The sequence below is a fragment of the Zonotrichia leucophrys genome, unplaced genomic scaffold (genome assembly GCF_028769735.1).
Source record: "Zonotrichia leucophrys gambelii isolate GWCS_2022_RI unplaced genomic scaffold, RI_Zleu_2.0 Scaffold_75_219274, whole genome shotgun sequence".
NCBI lineage: Eukaryota > Metazoa > Chordata > Aves > Passeriformes > Passerellidae > Zonotrichia > Zonotrichia leucophrys.
Window position 1 is genome coordinate 92,649 of NW_026992280.1, and position 16,988 is coordinate 109,636.

At 60.3% G+C, this 16,988-nt stretch overlaps 1 protein-coding gene across 1 annotated transcript in view; it reads left to right on the top strand.

Moving 5' to 3' along the window:
- Positions 1-16,988, top strand: part of LOC135460651 (cleavage and polyadenylation specificity factor subunit 1-like) — a 117,083-nt gene that overhangs the window by 81,089 nt on the left and 19,006 nt on the right. Inside the window, 4 exon segments of the mRNA XM_064737557.1 lie at positions 955-1,039; positions 4,743-4,884; positions 8,683-8,835; positions 14,130-14,306. Of these exon segments, the coding sequence (XP_064593627.1) occupies positions 955-1,039; positions 4,743-4,884; positions 8,683-8,835; positions 14,130-14,306 (557 nt within the window).

Here is a 16,988-nt window from a genome sequence, read left to right on the forward strand (position 1 = left end):
GCACACCTGGGGACCTGCCAAGTGACACCTGGGGACACTCCCAATCCCTCTGTGTCCCCCATCCCAATGTCCCCACTGTCCCCAGTCTGTGTCCCCAGTGTCCCAAATCCCACTGTCCCCAGTCCTCCCCAGTATCCCCACTGTCCCCACTGTCCCCCCTAACCCTGTGTCCCCTCTTGGTGTCCCCAGTGTCCCCAATGTCCCCAGTCCCAGTGTCCCCACTGTCCCCAGTATCCCCCAGTATCCCCAGTATCCCCAGTGTCCCCAGTGTCCCCAATCCCAGTGTCCCCACTGTCCCCAGTGTCCCCAGTCTCAATCCCACTGTCCCCAATCCCACTGTCCCCGCTGTCCCCATGTCCCCGCTGTCCCCCCTGACCCTGTGTCCTCTCTCAGTGTCCCCAATCCCACTGTCCCTAATCCCAGTGTCCCCAATGTCTCCAGTGTCCCCAGTCCCCGCAGTGTCCCCTGTCCCCCCTGACCCTGTGTCCTCTCTCAGTGTCCCCAATCCCAGTGTCCCCACTGTCCCCAGTGTCCCCAGTCCCAGTGTCCCCACTGTCCCCACTGTCCCCATGTCCCCCCTGACCCTGTCCCCCCTGACCGTGTCCCCTCTCGGTGTCCCCAATCCCACTGTCCCTGCTGTCCCCTGACCGTGTCCCCAATCCCAGTGTCCCCAATATCCCCACTGTCCCCATGTCCCCACTGTCCCCTGACCGTGTCCCCTCTCAGTGTCCCCAATATCCCCAGTGTCCCCAATGTCCCCACTGTCCCCGCTGTCCCCCCTGACCCTGTCCCCTCTCGGTGTCCCCAATGTCCCCAGTGTCCCCATGTCCCCCTGTCCCCCCTGACCGTGTCCCCTCTCGGTGTCCCCAATCCCAATGTCCCCACTGTCCCCACTGTCCCCGCTGTCCCCATGTCCCACTGTCCCCTGACCGTGTCCCCTCTGGGTGTCCCCAGACGAGCGCTACGTCCCCCCCCAGCAGGAGGCCTTCAGCATCCAGCTCATCTCCCCCGTCAGCTGGGAGGCCATCCCCAACACCAGGTGGGACCCCAAAATGTCCTGGGAACCCCAAAAATCCCAAACCCCGCAGTGACCCCATCCCCAACACCAGGTGGGACTGGGACCCCAAAAACCCCAAAAATCCCCTCAGGAATCCCAAAAATCCCAAACCCCACAGTGACCCCATCCCCAACACCAGTGGGACCCCAAAATACCCTAAACATCCTGGGAACCCCAAAAATCCCAAACCCCACAGTGACCCCATCCCCAACACCAGGTGGGACCCCAAAATGTCCTGGGAACCCCAAAAATCCCCTCAGGAACCCCAAAAATCCCAAACCCCACAGTGACCCCATCCCCAACACCAGGTGGGACCCCAAAATGTCCTGGGAACCCCAAAATCCAAACCCACAGTGACCCATCCCCAACACCAGGTGGGACTGGGACCCCAAAATGTCCTGGGAATCCCAAAAATCCCAAACCCCACAGTGACCCCATCCCCAACACCAGGTGGGACCCAAATGTGCTTGGAACCCAAAAATCCCTCAGGAACCCAAAATCCCAAACCCCGCAGTGACCCCATCCCCAACACCAGGTGGGACCCCAAAAATACCCTAAATACACCTGGGAACCCCAAAATGTCCTGGGAACCCCAAAAATCCCAAACCCCGCAGTGACCCCATCCCCAACACCAGGTGGGACTGGGACCCCAAAAACCCCAAAATGTCCTTGGGAACCCCAAAAATCCCAAACCCCTCAGTGACCCCATCCCCAACACCAGGTGGGACTGGGACCCCAAAAACCCCAAAATGTCCTTGGGAACCCCAAAAATCCCCTCAGGAACCCCAAAAATCCCAAACCCCGCAGTGACCCCATCCCCAACACCAGGTGGGACCCCAAAATGTCCTTGGGAACCCCAAAAATCCCAAACCCCACAGTGACCCCATCCCCAACACCAGGTGTGACCCCAAAAATACCCTAAATACACCTGGGAACCCCAAAAATCCCAAACCCCTCAGTGACCCCATCCCCAACACCAGGTGGGACCCCAAAATGTCCTGGGAACCCCAAAAATCCCCTCAGGAACCCCAAAAATCCCAAACCCTCAGTGACCCCAACACCAGGTGGACCCCAAAATCACCTAAACATCCTGGGAACCCCAAAAATCCCCTCAGGAACCCCAAAAATCCCAAACCCCACAGTGACCCCATCCCCAACACCAGGTGGGACCCCAAAAATACCCTAAATACACCTGGGAACCCCAAAATGTCCTGGGAACCCCAAAAATCCCCTCAGGAACCCCAAAAATCCCAAACCCCACAGTGACCCCATCCCCAACACCAGGTGGGACTGGGACCCCAAAAACCCCAAAATGTCCTTGGGAACCCCGAAATGTCCTGGGAACCCCAAAAATCCCCTCGGGAACCCCAAAAATCCCAAACCCCACAGTGACCCCATCCCCAACACCAGGTGGGACCCCAGAACATCCTGAGAACCCCAAAATGTCCTTGGGAACCCCAAAAATCCCAAACCCCACAGTGACCCCATCCCCAACACCAGGTGGGACCCCAAAATCACCTAAATCCTCTCGGGAACCCCAAAAATCCCAAACCCTGCACGACCCCATCCCCAACACCAGGTGGGACCCCAAAATCTCCTGGTCCCACCTGTGCCCAGGATGGCCCTGGAGGAGCGGGCACACACCTGCATGGGGTGACCTGAGCCACACCTGGGGTGCCCACCCTGACCCCCCCATGTCTCACCTGTGCCCACCTGTGCCATCTGGTCCTACCTGTGCAGGGTTGCCCTGGAGCAGCGGGCACACACCTGCATGGGTGACCTGAGCCACACCTGGGGCACCACCTGAGCCACATGTGGAACGTCACCTGAGACCCCTGGGGTGCCCCCTGATCCCCCCATGTCTCACCTGTGCCCACCTGTGCCCACCCTGACCTCACCTGTGCCCGCCCTGACCTCACCTGGTCCCACCTGTGCAGGATGGCCCTGGAGGAGCGGGCACACATCACCTGCATGGGGTGACCTGAGCCACACCTGGGATGCCCCTCTGACCCTACCCTGACCCCCCCCATGTCTCACCTGTGCCCACCCTGACCTCACCTGTGCCCACCTGTACCCAGAATGGCCCTGGAGGAGCGGGCACACATCACCTGCATGGGTGACCTGAGCCACACCTGGGGTGCCCCTCTGACCCTACCCTGACCCCCCCTATGTCTCACCTGTGCCCGCCCTGAGCTCACCTGTGCCCACCTGTGCCCAGGATCGCGCTGGAGGAGCGGGCACACATCACCTGCATGGGGTGACCTGAGCCACACCTGGGGCATCACCTGAGCCCCTTGATGTGCCCCCTAACCCAACCTTAACCCCACCTGTGCCCACCTGGTCCCACCTGTGCCCACCTGTGCCCAGGATCGCCCTGGAGGAGCGGGCACACGTCACCTGCATGGGGTGACCTGAGCCACACCTGGGGTGCCCCTCTGACCCTACCCTGACCCCCCCCATGTCTCACCTGTGCCCACCCTGACCTCACCTGTGCCCACCTGTGCAGGATTGCCCTGGAGGAGTGGGAGCGCATCACCTGCATGGGGTGACCTGAGCCACACCTGGGGCATCACCTGAGCCCCTTGATGTGCCCCCTAACCCAACCTTAACCCTGCCTGTGCCCACCTGTGCCCACCTGTGCAGCATCGCCCTGGAGCAGCGGGCACACACCTGCATGGGGTGACCTGAGACACACCTGGGGCACCACCTGAGCCACATGTGGAACGTCACCTGAGACCCCTGGGGTGCCCCCTGATCCCCCCATGTCTCACCTGTGCCCACCTGTGCCCGCCCTGAGCTCACCTGGTCCCACCTGCCCAGGATCGCGCTGGAGGAGCGGGCACACACCTGCATGGGGTGACCTGAGACACCTGGGATGCCCCTCTGACCCCACCCTGACCCCACCCTGAGCTCACCTGTGCCCACCTGGTCCCACCTGTGCCCACCTGTGCCCCGGATGGCCCTGGAGGAGCGGGCACACACCTGCATGGGGTGACCTGAGCCACACCTGGGGTGCCCCTCTGACCCCACCATGTCTCACCTGTGCCCACCCTGACCTCACCTGGTCCCACCTGTGCAGGATCGCGCTGGAGGAGCGGGCACACATCACCTGCATGGGGTGACCTGAGCCACACCTGGGGTGCCCACCCTGACCCCCCCCCATGTCTCACCTGTGCCCACCTGTGCCCACCCTGACCTCACCTGTGCCCGCCCTGAGCTCACCTGTGCCCACCTGTGCAGGATCACCCTGGAGCAGCGGGCACACACCTGCATGGGTGACCTGAGACACCTGGGATGCCCCTCTGACCCCCCCCCATGTCTCACCTGACCCCACCCTGACCTCACCTGTGCCCACCCTGAGCTCACCTGTGCCCACCTGTGCCCACCTGTGCAGGATTGCCCTGGAGGAGTGGGAGCGCATCACCTGCATGGGTGACCTGAGCCACACCTGGGGCATCACCTGAGCCCCTTATGTGCCCCCTAACCTCACCTTAACCCTGCATGTGCCCACCTGTGCCCACCTGTGCCCACCTGGTCCCACCTGCCCAGGATCGCGCTGGAGGAGCGGGCACACACCTGCATGGGGTGACCTGAGCCACACCTGGGGTGCCCACCTGACCCCCCCATGTCTCACCTGTGCCCACCTGTGCCCACCCTGAGCTCACCTGTGCCCACCTGTGCCCAGGATCGCCCTGGAGGAGTGGGAGCACGTCACCTGCATGAAGACGGTGTCGCTGCGCTCCGAGGAGACGGTGTCGGGCCTCAAGGGCTACGTGGCCGTGGGCACCTGCCTGATGCAGGGCGAGGAGGTCACCTGCCGGGGCCGGGTACGCACCTGGGGGCACCTGGGCACACCTGGGGGCACCTGGGATACACCTGGGGGCACCTGGGGTCACACCTGCCTGATGCAGGGCGAGGAGGTCACCTGCCGGGGCCGGGTACGCACCTGGGGGCACCTGGGGGCACACCTGGGGGCACCTGGGATACACCTGGGCACACCTGGGGGCACCTGGGGATCAGCTGGGCACACCTGGGATACACCTGGGCACACCTGGGGTCACACCTGCCTGATGCAGGGCGAGGAGGTCACCTGCCGGGGCCGGGTACGTACCTGGGCACACCTGGGGGCACCTGGGGGCACCTGGGATACACCTGGGCACACCTGGGGGCACCTGGGGGCACCTGGGATACACCTGGGATACACCTGGGGGCACCTGGGCACACCTGGGGGCACCTGGGATACACCTGGGCACAGCTGGGATACACCTGGGGTCACACCTGCCTGATGCAGGGCAAGGAGGTCACCTGCCGGGGCCGGGTATGGCACACCTGGGGGCACCTGGGCACACCTGGGATACACCTGGGCACACCTGGGGTCACACCTGGGGGACACCTGGGCACACCTGGGGGCACACCTGGGATACACCTGGGCACACCTGGGGGCACCTGGGATACACCTTGGGTCACACCTGCCTGATGCAGGGCGAGGAGGTCATCTGCCGGGGCCGGGTATGTACCTGAGCACACCTGGGGGCACACCTGGGGGACACCTGGGCACACCTGGGGGCACCTGAGCACACCTGGGTACAGCTGAGATACACCTGGGGTCACACCTGCCTGATGCAGGGCGAGGAGGTCACCTGCCGGGGCCGGGTATGTACCTGAGCACACCTGGGGGCACCTGGGATACACCTGGGCACACCTGGGGGCACCTGGGTACAGCTGGGGTACACCTGGGGGCACCTGGGCACACCTGGGTACAGCTGGGATACACCTGGGCACACCTGCCTGATGCAGGGCGAGGAGGTCACCTGCCGGGGCCGGGTATGTCACACCTGGGATACACCTGGGCACACCTGGGATACACCTGGGCACACCTGGGGGCACCTGGGATACACCTGGGCACACCTGGGGGCACCTGGGCACACCTGGGGTCACACCTGCCTGATGCAGGGCGAGGAGGTCACCTGCCGGGGCCGGGTACGTACCTGGGCACACCTGGGGGCACCTGGGCACACCTGCCTGGTGCAGGGCGAGGAGGTCACCTGCCGGGGCCGGGTATGGCACACCTGGGGGCACCTGGGCACACCTGGGGTCACACCTGGGATACACCTGGGCACACCTGGGGGCACCTGGGCACACCTGGGATACACCTGGGATACACCTGGGTACAGCTGGGATACACCTGGGGTCACACCTGCCTGGTGCAGGGCGAGGAGGTCACCTGCCGGGGCCGGGTACGCACCTGGGCACACCTGGGCACACCTGGGGCACGTTCCGGGGACCCTGGTTTCACCTTTGGGACACCTTTGGGACACCTGTGGGCTCTGAAGGTGTTCTGGGGGAACACCTGGAGAGTTTCAGGACACACCTGGGGGTGCCAGGACTCACCTGCTCTGTCCATGGCTCACCTGTCCATGTCTCACCTGTCCATGTCTCACCTGTGTCACCTGTCCCTGTCCCAGATCCTGGTCCTGGACGTGATCGAGGTGGTGCCAGGGGGTCCATGGCTCTCCTGGTCTGTCCATAACTCACCTGTCCATGTCTCACCTGTCTCACCTGTCCGTGTCTCACCTGTCAGATCCTGATCCTGGATGTGATCGAGGTGGTACCAGGGGTCCATCTCTCCATGTCTCACCTGTCCGTGTCTCACCTGTCCGTGTCTCATCTGTCTTAGATCCTGATCCTGGACGTGATCCAGGGGGTGACATGGGGTCTCCATGTCTCACCTGTCCATGTCTCACCTGTCCATGTCTCACCTGTCCATTGCTCACCTGTCTCACCTGTCTCAGATCCTGATCCTGGACGTGATCGAGGTGGTGACATGGGGTCTCCATATCTCACCTGTCCGTGTCTCACCTGTCCGTGTCTCACCTGTCTCACCTGTCCGTGTCTCACCTGTGTCAGATCCTGATCCTGGACATGATCCAGGTGGTGCTGAGGTGTCCATGTCTCACCTGTCCATTGCTCACCTGTCTCACCTGTCAGATCCTGATCCTGGACACGATTGAGGTGGTACCAGGAGGTCCATGGCTCTCCTGGAGGGTCCGTGTCTCACCTGTCCGTGTCTCACCTGTCTCAGATCCTGATCCTGGACATGATCCAGGTGGTGCTGAGGTGTCCATGTCTCACCTGTCCATGTCTCACCTGTCCGTGTCTCACCTGTGTCAGATCCTGATCCTGGACGTGATCGAGGTGGTACCAGGGGTCCATCTCTCCATGTCTCACCTGTCCGTGTCTCACCTGTCCGTGTCTCACCTGTCAGATCCTGATCCTGGACGTGATCGAGGTGGTACCAGTGGTACCTGGTCTGTCCATGTCTCACCTGTCTCACCTGTCCATATCTCACCTATCTCAGATCCTGATCCTGGACGTGATCGAGGTGGTGACATGAGGCTCCATGTCTCACCTGTCCATGGCTCACCTGTCCATGGCTCACCTGTGTCAGATCCTGATCCTGGACATGATCGAGGTGGTGCTGAGGTCTCCATGTCTCACCTGTCTCACCTGTCCATATTTCACCTGTCAGATCCTGATCCTGGATGTGATCGAGGTGGTGACATGGGGTCTCCATGTCTCACCTGTCCATGTCTCACCTGTCCGTGTCTCACCTGTCTCACCTGTGTCCCATCCCTCCATGTCTCACCTGTCTGTGTCTCACCTGTCCGTGTCTCACCTGTCCGTGTCTCAGATCCTGATCCTGGACGTGATCCAGGTGGTACCAGGGGTACCTGGTCTGTCCATAACTCACCTGTCTCACCTGTCCATATCTCACCTGTCCATGTCTCACCTGTCAGATCCTGATCCTGGACGTGATCGAGGTGGTGCCAGGGGTCCATCTCTCCATGTCTCACCTGTCTCACCTGTCCATGTCTCACCTGTCCGATCCTGATCCTGGACGTGATCCAGGTGGTGACATGAGGTCTCCATGGCTCACCTGTCCGTGTCTCACCTGTCCATGTCACACCTGTCCATGTCTCACCTGTCTCAGATCCTGATCCTGGACGTGATCGAGGTGGTGATGAGGTGTCCATCTCTCCATGTCTCACCTGTCTCACCTGTCCGTGTCTCACCTGTCAGATCCTGATCCTGGACGTGATCGAGGTGGTGACATGGGGTCTCCATGTCTCACCTGTCCATGCCACACTTGTCCATGTCCCACCCCTCCCTGTCTCACCTGTCCATGTCTCACCTGTCAGATCCTGATCCTGGACGTGATCGAGGTGGTGACATGGGGTCTCCATGTCTCACCTGTGTCACCTGTCCATGTCTCACCTGTCAGATCCTGATCCTGGACGTGATCCAGGTGGTGACATGAGGCTCCATGTCTCACCTGTCTCACCTGTCCGTGTCTCACCTGTCCGTGTCTCACCTGTCCGTGTCTCAGATCCTGATCCTGGACGTGATCGAGGTGGTGCCAGGGGTCCATCTCTCCATGTCTCACCTGTCTCACCTGTCCGTGTCTCACCTGTCAGATCCTGATCCTGGATGTGATCGAGGTGGTGACATGGGGTCTCCATATCTCACCTGTCCATGTCTCACCTGTGTCAGATCCTGATCCTGGACGTGATCGAGGTGGTGACATGGGGTCTCCATGTCTCACCTGTCCGTGTCTCACCTGTCAGATCCTGATCCTGGACGTGATCGAGGTGGTGCCCGAGCCGGGGCAGCCGCTGACCAAGAACAAGTTCAAGGTGCTCTACGAGAAGGAGCAGAAGGGACCCGTGACGGCCCTGTGCCACTGCCACGGCTACCTGGTGTCTGCCATCGGGCAAAAGGTACACCTGGCACACCTGGGCACACCTGGGAATAACCACAGACACACCTGGGCACACCTGGGTACAGCCCTGTGCCACTGCCACGGCTACCTGGTGTCTGCCATCGGGCAAAAGGTACACCTGGCACACCTGGGCACACCTGGGCACACCTGGGTACAGCCCTGTGCCACTGCCACGGCTACCTGGTGTCTGCCATCGGGCAAAAGGTACACCTGGCACACCTGGGGGTACCTGGGCACACCTGGGTACACACCTGGGGGCACCTGGGAATAACCACAGACACACCTGGGCACACCTGGGCACACCTGGGTACAGCTGGGAATAACCACAGACACACCTGGGTACAGCCCTGTGCCACTGCCACGGCTACCTGGTGTCTGCCATCGGGCAAAAGGTACACCTGGCACACCTGGGCACACCTGGGCACACCTGGGAATAACCACAGACACACCTGGGTACAGCCCTGTGCCACTGCCACGGCTACCTGGTGTCTGCCATCGGGCAAAAGGTACACCTGGCACACCTGGGCACACACCTGGGCACACCTGGGCACACCTGGGTACACACCTGGGCACACCTGGGTACACCTGGGTACTCACCTGTGCCACTGCCACGGCTACCTGGTGTCTGCCATCGGGCAAAAGGTACACCTGGCACACCTGGGAATAACCACAGACACACCTGGGCACACCTGGGTACACACCTGGGAATATCCACAGACACACCTGGGTACAGCCCTGTGCCACTGCCACGGCTACCTGGTGTCTGCCATCGGGCAAAAGGTACACCTGGCACACCTGGGCACACCTGGGTACACCTGGGCACAGCTGGGTACAGCCCTGTGCCACTGCCACGGCTACCTGGTGTCTGCCATCGGGCAAAAGGTACACCTGGCACACCTGGGCACACCTGGGAATAACCACAGACACACCTGGGTACTCACCTGTGCCACTGCCACGGCTACCTGGTGTCTGCCATCGGGCAAAAGGTACACCTGGCACACCTGGGGGCACCTGGGAATAACCACAGACACACCTGGGGGCACCTGGGCACACCTGGGAATAACCACAGACACACCTGGCACACCTGGGGGCACCTGGGCACACCTGGGAATAACCACAGACACACCTGGGCACACCTGGGTACAGCCCTGTGCCACTGCCACGGCTACCTGGTGTCTGCCATCGGGCAAAAGGTACACCTGGCACACCTGGGCACACCTGGGTACACCTGGGAATAACCACAGACACACCTGGCACACCTGGGGGCACCTGGGCACACCTGGGTACAGCCCTGTGCCACTGCCATGGATACCTGGTGTCTGCCATCGGGCAAAAGGTACACCTGGCACACCTGGGAATAACCACAGACACACCTGGCACACCTGGGCACACCTGGGTACAGCTGGGTACTCACCTGTGCCACTGCCACGGCTACCTGGTGTCTGCCATCGGGCAAAAGGTACACCTGGCACACCTGGGGGCACCTGGGAATAACCACAGACACACCTGGCACACCTGGGCACACCTGGGTACACACCTGGGCACACCTGGGTACAGCTGGGTACTCACCTGTGCCACTGCCACGGCTACCTGGTGTCTGCCATCGGGCAAAAGGTACACCTGGCACACCTGGGGGCACCTGGGCACACCTGGGTACACACCTGGGCACACCTGGGCACACCTGGGTACAGCCCTGTGCCACTGCCACGGCTACCTGGTGTCTGCCATCGGGCAAAAGGTACACCTGGCACACCTGGGAATAACCACAGACACACCTGGCACACCTGGGCACACCTGGGTACACACCTGGGCACACCTGGGTACAGCTGGGTACTCACCTGTGCCACTGCCACGGCTACCTGGTGTCTGCCATCGGGCAAAAGGTACACCTGGCACACCTGGGCACACCTGGGAATAACCACAGACACACCTGGCACACCTGGGGCACCTGGGCACACCTGGGTATACCTGGGCACACCTGGGTACAGCCCTGTGCCACTGCCACGGCTACCTGGTGTCTGCCATCGGGCAAAAGGTACACCTGGCACACCTGGGTACAGCTGGGAATAACCACAGACACACCTGGGCACACCTGGGTACACACCTGGTACACCTGGCACACCTGGGTACAGCTGGGAATATCCACAGACACACCTGGGCACACCTGGGTACAGCTGGGAATATCCACAGACACACCTGGGCACAGCTGGGTACACACCTGGCACACCTGGGTACAGCTGGGAATATCCACAGACACACCTGGGCACACCTGGGCACACACATGGCCTGAGGGGCCACCAAGGAGGTGTCAGAGGCCACCACAAGGTCAAGGAGCTCCATGGTGACCTCGGGGTGTCCCTGTGTCCCCTCAGATCCTTCTGGAGAACTGAAGGACAATGGGATGATGGTGGTGGCCACATCAGTTGGGTTGGGTTGGTGACCTGAGGTGCCACCACAAGGTCAGGGAGCTCCATGGTGACCTTGGGGTGTTCCTATGTCCCCTCAGATCCTTCTGGAGAGCCTGAAGGACAACGAGCTGACCTTGGTGGCACCTCAGTGTTTGTTGGGTTGAGTTTGGGCCAATGACCTGAGGAGCCGCCACAAGGTCAGGGAGCTCCATGGTGACCTTCAGGTGTCCCCTCAGATCTTCCTGTGGAGCCTGAAGGACAATGGGATGATGGTGGTGGCACCTCAGTGTTTGTTGGGTTCAGGTTGGGTTGGTGACCTGAGGTGCCACCACAAGGTCAAGGAGCTCCATGGTGACCTCGGGGTGTCATTGTCCCCTCAGATCCTCCTGGAGAGCCTGAAGGACAATGGGATGATGGTGGTGGCCACATCAGTTGGGTTTGGGTTGGTGACCTGAGGTGCCACCACAAGGTCAGGGAGCTCCATGGTGACCTCGGGGTGTCCCCTCAGATCTTCCTGTGGAACCTCAAGGACAACGAGCTGACCTTGGTGGCCACTCAGCATCAGTGGTGTTTGGATTGGTGACTTGAGGTGCCACCAAGGAGGTGTCAGAGACCCCCATGAGGTCAAGGAGCTCCATGGTGACCTTGAGATGTCACTGTCACCTCAGATCTTCCTGAGGATCCTCAAGGGCAATGGGATGATGGTGGTGGCCACATCAGTTGGGTTTGGGTTGGTGACCTGAGGTGCCACCACAAGGTCAAGGAGCTCCATGGTGACCTCAGGGTGTCCCCTCAGATCTTCCTGTGGAAGCTGAGGGACAATGGGCTGACCTTGGTGGCCACTCAGTGCTGGTTTGGTTCAGATTGGTGACCTTGAGGTGCCACCATGAGCTCCAGGAGCTCCATGGTGACCTTGGGGTGTCATTGTCCCCTCAGATCTTCCTGAGGATCCTCAAGGGCAATGGGATGATGGTGGTGGCCACATCAGTTGGGTTTGGGTTGGTGACCTCGAGGTGCCACCACAAAGTTGAGGAGCTCCATGGTGACCTTAGGGTGTCATTGTCCCCTCAGATCCTTCTGGAGAACTGAAGGACAATGGGATGATGGTGGTGGCCACATCAGTTGGGTTTGGGTTGGTGACCTGAGGTGCCACCACAAGGTCAAGGAGCTCCATGGTGACCTCGGGGTGTCCCTGTGTCCCCTCAGATCCTTCTGGAGAGCCTGAGGGACAACAAGCTGACCTTGGTGGCACCTCAGTGTTTGTTGGTTTGGGTTTGGGCCAATGACTTGAGGTGCCACCACAAGGTCAAGGAGCTCCATGGTGACCTTAGGGTGTCATTGTCCCCTCAGATCTTCCTGTGGAGCCTGAAGGACAATGAGACAATGATGGTGGTGGCCACATCAGTTGGGTTGGGTTGGTGACCTGAGGTGCCACCACAAGGTCAGGGAGCTCCATGGTGACCTGGGGGTGTCCCCTCAGATCTTCCTGTGGAACCTCAAGGACAACGAGCTGACCTTGGTGGCCACTCAGCATCAGTTGGGTTTGGATTGGTGACTTGAGGTGCCACCAAGGAGGTGTCAGAGACCACCATGAGGTCAAGGAGCTCCATGGTGACCTTGAGATGTCACTGTCACCTCAGATCTTCCTGTGGAGCCTGAAGGACAATGAGATGATGGTGGTGGCACCTCAACGTCAGTTGGGTTCAGGTTGGGTTGGTGACCTGAGGTGCCACCACAAGGTCAGGGAGCTCCATGGTGACCTTAGGGTGTCATTGTCCCCTCAGATCCTTCTGGAGAACTGAAGGACAATGAGACAATGATGGTGGTGGCCACATCAGTTGGGTTTGGGTTGGTGACCTTGAGGTGCCACCATGAGCTCCAGGAGCTCCATGGTGACCTCGGGGTGTCCCCTCAGATCTTCCTGTGGAGCCTGAAGGACAATGGGCTGATGGTAGTGGCACATCAGTTGGGTTGGGTTGGTGACCTGAGGTGCCACCATGAGCTCCAGGAGCTGCATGGTGACCTCGGGGTGTCCCCTCAGATCTTCCTGTGGAACCTCAAGGACAACGAGCTGACCTTGGTGGCCACTCAGCATCAGTGGTGTTTGGATTGGTGACTTGAGGTGCCACCAAGGAGTGTCAGAGACCACCATGAGGTCAAGGAGCTCCATGGTGACCTTGAGATGTCACTGTCACCTCAGATCTTCCTGAGGATCTCAAGGGCAATGGGATGATGGTGGTGGCCACCCAGCTTTGGTTGGTTCAGGTTGGGTTGGGTTGGTGACCTCGAGGTGCCACCATGAGCTCAGGAGCTCCATGGTGACCTGGGGGTGTCCCCTCAGATCTTCCTGAGGATCCTGAAGGACAATGGGATGATGGTGGTGGCCACATCAGTTGGGTTTGGGTTGGTGACCTGAGGTGCCACCACAAGGTCAAGGAGCTCCATGGTGACCTCGGGGTGTCCCTGTGTCCCCTCAGATCCTTCTGAGGATCCTCAAGGGCAATGAGACAATGATGGTGGTGGCCACATCAGTTGGGTTTGGGTTGGGTTGGTGACCTCAAGGTGCCACCAATGAGCTCCAGGAGTTCCATGGTGACCTCGGGGTGCCATTGTCCCCTCAGATCCTTCTGGAGAACTGAATGACAATGGGATGATGGTGGTGGCCACATCAGTTGGGTTTGGGTTGGTGACCTGAGGTGCCACCATGAGCTCCAGGAGCTCCATGGTGACCTCGGGGTGTCCCCTCAGATCTTCCTGTGGAGCCTGAAGGACAATGAGACAATGATGGTGGTGGCCACATCAGTTGGGTTTGGGTTGGGTTGGTGACCTGAGGTGCCACCACAAGGTCAGGGAGCTCCATGGTGACCTCGGGGTGTCCCCTCAGATCTTCCTGTGGAGCCTGAAGGACAACGAGCTGACGGGCATGGCGTTCATCGACACGCAGCTCTACATCCACCAGATGATCAGCGTCAAGAGCTTCATCCTGGCCGCCGACCTCATGAAGAGCATCTCGCTGCTGCGCTACCAGGAGGAGAGCAAGACGCTGTCCCTCGTCAGCCGGGTGAGGACATGGGGACACCCAACACACCGTGGGGACACCAAACCCATCATGGGGACACCAAACACACCAGGGGGACACCAAACCTGACATGGGGCCATCAAACTTCTCATGGGGACACCGAACCCGCCATGGGGTCACCAAACCCACCTCAGGGACACCAAACCTGACATGGGGACGCCGAACACACCAGGGGGACACCAGAACCACCTCAGGGACACAAACACACCAGGGGGACCCGAACTCACATGGGGACACCAAACTCACCAGGGGGACACTGAACCTGCCATGGGGACACCAAACCCACCATGGGGACACCAAACCTGCCATGGGGCCATCAAACTTGTCATGGGGACACCAACCCATCATGGGGACACCGAACCCATGTGGGGACACCAAACACACCGTGGGGACACCAGAACCACCTCAGGGACACCGAACACACCCAGGGGGACACCAGAACCACCTCAGGGACACCAAACCTGACATGGGGACACCGAACACACCAGGGGGACACCAGAACCACCCTGGGGACACCAAACCTGACACGGGTCACCAAACTTGTCATGGGGACACCAAACCCGCCAGGGGACACCAAACCCTCCTTGGGGACACCAAACACACCCAGGGGACACCAGAACCACCTCAGGGACACCAAACCTGACATGGGGACACCGAACCCACCATGGGGACACCAAACACACCCAGGGGGACACCAGAACCACCTCAGGGACACCAAACACACCTTGGGGACACTGAACCTGCCATGGGGTCACCAAAACCTCACAGAGCCATCAGAACCCACCATGGGGTCACCAAACCTGCCATGGGAACACCAAACCCTATAGGGCCACCAAACCTGACATGGGGACACCAACACACCAGGGGGACACCAAACCCTCCTTGGGGACACTGAACCACCATGGGGACACGAACCCATCATGGGGACACCAAACCACCTCAGGGACACCAAACCATCATGGGGACACCAAACCCACCAGGGGGACACCAGCACACCATGGGGCCATCAAACTTGTCATGGGGACACCGAACACACCGTGGGGACACCAAACCCACCTTGGGGACACTGAACCATGTTGGGGACACCTAACCTGCCATGGGGACACCAAACACACCGTGGGGACACCAGAACCACCATGGGGACACCAAACCCACTGTGGGGACACCAGAACCACCTCAGGGACACCAAACCTGACATGGGGACGCCGAACACACCGTGGGGACACCAAACCCATCATGGGGACACCGAACCCTCCTTGGGGACACCAAACCTGACACAGGGTCACCAAACCCATCATGGGGACACTGAACCCACCGTGGGGACACCAGAACCACCTCAGGGACACCAAACCCACCAGGGGGACACCAGAACCACCTCAGGGACACCAAACACACCTTGGGGACACTGAACCCATGCTGGGGACACCGAACACACCTTGGGGACACCGAACCGCCATGGGGACACCAAACCTGACATGGGGACACCAAACCCACCATGGGGACACCAGAACCACCTCAGGGACACCAAACCTGACATGGGGACACCAAACCCATCATGGGGACACCAAACACACCTTGGGGACACTGAACCCATGCTGGGGACACCGAACACACCGTGGGGACACCAAACCCATCATGGGGTCACCAAACACACCAGGGGGACACCAGAACCACCTCAGGGACACCAAACCCATGTTGGGGACACCAAACCCACCATGGGGCCATCAAACCTGACATGGGGACACCAAACCCACCATGGGGACACCAGAACCACCTTGGGGACACCAAACCCACCAGGGGGACACCAAGCACACCATGGGGCCATCAAACTTGTCATGGGGTCACCAGAACCACCTTGGGGACACCAAACCTGACATGGGGACACCGAACCCATGTTGGGGACACGAACCCATGCTGGGACACCGAACCCATGTTGGGGACACCGAACCCATCATGGGGACACCGAACCCGCATGGGGACACCAAACCTGACATGGGGAGCCGAACACACGTGGGACACCAGACCACCTTGGGGACACCAAACCTGACATGGGGACACCAGAACCACCTCAGGGACACCAAACACACCCAGGGGGACACCAGAACCACCTTGGGGACACCAGACATGCCATGGGGCCATGAAACTCCTCACAGGGTCACCAAACCCACCAAGGGGACACCAGAAACACCTTGGGGACACCAAACTGTCCCTGGGCCACCAGACCTGCCTTGGGGACATGGCTGGGGGACACCTGAAGGTTCCTGGGGACACCTGAAGATCTTGGGTGACACCTGAGGGTGCTGGGGCACACCTAGGGGACACCTGAGGGTTTTAGGTGACATCTGAGGATCTTGGGTGACCCCTGAAGGTCCTTGGGGACACCTGAGGGTCTTGGGTGACACCTGAGGGTTTTAGGTGACACCTGAAGGTCCTGGGCACACCTGGGGGACACCTGAGGGACATTCAGAGCTCCTGGAGGACTCTCAGAGGTCTCCAGGGCAGCCCAAGGCTCTGGAGGACACGGTGACAGTGACAGTGACGGTGACAGCGATGGTGACAGTGACATTGACGGTGACAGTGACAGTGACACAGTGACAGTGACACAGTGACAGTGACAGTGACAGTGACACAGTGACACAGTGACAGTGACACAGTGACAGTGAC